Source organism: Nicotiana tabacum, chromosome 15, assembly GCF_000715075.1.
Source record: "Nicotiana tabacum cultivar K326 chromosome 15, ASM71507v2, whole genome shotgun sequence".
Taxonomy (NCBI): Eukaryota; Viridiplantae; Streptophyta; class Magnoliopsida; order Solanales; family Solanaceae; genus Nicotiana; species Nicotiana tabacum.
Genome location: NC_134094.1, coordinates 77,293,533 through 77,295,754, shown reverse-complemented (window position 1 = coordinate 77,295,754; position 2,222 = coordinate 77,293,533). Strand labels below are relative to the sequence as shown.

General features: G+C 40.5%; 1 protein-coding gene across 1 annotated transcript; it reads right to left on the bottom strand.

Annotated features, from left to right (window-relative positions):
• Nucleotides 1-1,327: 1,327 nt before the first annotated feature.
• Nucleotides 1,328-2,011, bottom strand: LOC142169689 (uncharacterized). The gene has a single exon (XM_075231588.1). The coding sequence runs from the start codon at nt 2,009-2,011 to the stop codon at nt 1,328-1,330; it is 684 nt and encodes a 227-aa protein (XP_075087689.1).
• Between the last annotated feature and the right edge of the window lie 211 nt (nt 2,012-2,222).

The window sequence follows — 2,222 nt, the reverse complement described above, 5'->3', positions numbered from 1 at the left end:
TTGCTCTACTAAAGTAGACTTAGCACTTATACTTGCTATCAACCTTCCATCATACTTCTCATCGAGACGAACCCCTTGGCTAGATATTTGTTGGGCTTCCTTAACTATTGGACGTTCGACCACACACAACCTGGTCAAACTCCCCATGGATCTTCTGCTCAGAGCATCAACAACCATATTCGCTTTGTCGGGATGGTAAAGGATATTACAATCATAATCTTTAAGCAACTCCAACTACCTACGTTGTCTCAGATTCAATTCTTTCTGCTTAAATATATACTGCAAACTTTTGTGATCTGTATAAATGTCACATTGCTCTCCATAAAGGTAGTGATGCCATATTTTTAGATAAAAAATAACTGCTGCTAGCTCAAGATCATGGGTAGTATAATTTCTCTCATGATTCTTTAACTGCCTAGAAGCATAAGCAATTACTTTGTCATTCTGCATAAGAACACATCCTAATCCTACTCTGGAAGCATCATAATAGATCACAAATTTACCTGTAGGATTAGGTAGAGTCAGGATTGGGGCTGTAGTCAACCTGTTCTTGAGTTCTTGAAAACTTTTCTCATAAGCTTCAGACCAATTGGAACTTCACATTTTTCTGAGTTAACTTTGTCAACGGGGCAGCTACTGAAGAGAATCCTTCTACAAAACAACGGTAGTAACCTGCCAACCCTAGAAAAGTCTAAATCTTTGTAGGGGTCGTCGGCCTAGGCCAACTCTTAACTACTTTTATTTTCTGTGGGTCTACTCTAATGCCTTCTTTCGAGACCACATGTCCCAAAAATATAACTGTATCAAGTCAAAATTCACATTTGGAAATTTTGGCATAAAGCTGACAGTTCTTGAGTATTTGAAGAACTGTTCTCAAGTGATTCTCATGCTCTTTCTGGCTACGAGAATATACCAAAATATCATCGATAAATACTATGATAAAGGTATCTAAGAAAGGCTTGAAGACTCTGTTCATTAAGCCCATAAAAGCTATCGGTGCATTGGTCAACCCAAAGGACATCACTAAAACTTCATAGTGACCGTACCGAGTCCTGAAAGCTATTTTCGGGATGTCTGCTTCTCTGATTTTTAACTGGTGGTATCCCGATCTCAGATCTATTTTTGATAAATACATGGCACCCTGCAACTGATCAAATAAGTCATCTATCCTGAGCAGTGAATATTTATTTTTGATAGTAACCTTATTCAGCTGGCGGTAATCTATACACATCCGTAGGGAACCATCTTTTTTCTTCACGAACAACACTGGAGCACCCCAGGGTGAAACACTAGGTTGAATAAAACCCTTATCTAAGAGGTCTTGTAACTACTTCTTGAGTTCATTTAGCTCAGATGGAGCCATTCTGTAAGGAGGAATCGAGATTGGTTGAGTTACTGGCAATGTATCTATGCCAAACTCAATCTCCCTATCTGGTGGTATCCTTGGGAGATCATCCGGGAACACGTCTGAAAACTCTTTCACAATCGGTACTGATTCAAGCACTGGGGAGCCAACTTTCATATCCCGCACATGTGCTAGATACGCCAAACACCCGTTGCTCATTAGTTTTCTAGCCTTAAGGTAAGAAATAAAGTTACCCACAGGCGTACCCACTTCACCTCTAATTATAATTGGATCTTCCCCAATAAATGAGAATTTAACCGTCTTTGTGTGGCAATCAACTGTAGCATGACAAGAAGATAACCAGTCCATGCCAGCTATGATGTCAAAGTCTACCACATCTAACAAGTTCAAATCGGCTAATGTTTCTCGGCCCTGAACTGTGATGATGCAATTTCTGAATATATACTCAACTTTAACAGATTCCCCTATAGGTATGGAAACCTCAAACAGAACCCCTAATTTTTCGGGTGTTTTTCCAAACTCGACACAAAAATAAGGAGACACATAGGACAAAGTTGAACCAGGATCAACTAATACATAAGCAAGGCGACCACAAACCGAGAGAATACCTGTAATAACTCTATTAGATGCCTCAACATTCTGCATGTCTAGAACTGCATAGAATCTGGCTGGTCCGCCTCCTCCCTAAGCTCCACCTCTATTGGCACCACGGCCAGTCTAAGTATTAGATGCCCGAACTGGAGGAGGTGCAACTATAGAATTAACCATGGATGTTGCCTGTGTAGTTAGAGTTTTCCCCGAAGCTTGTCCAAGCAGTGGATAGTCTCTCTTAATATGACTCGGATCATGGCAGTGG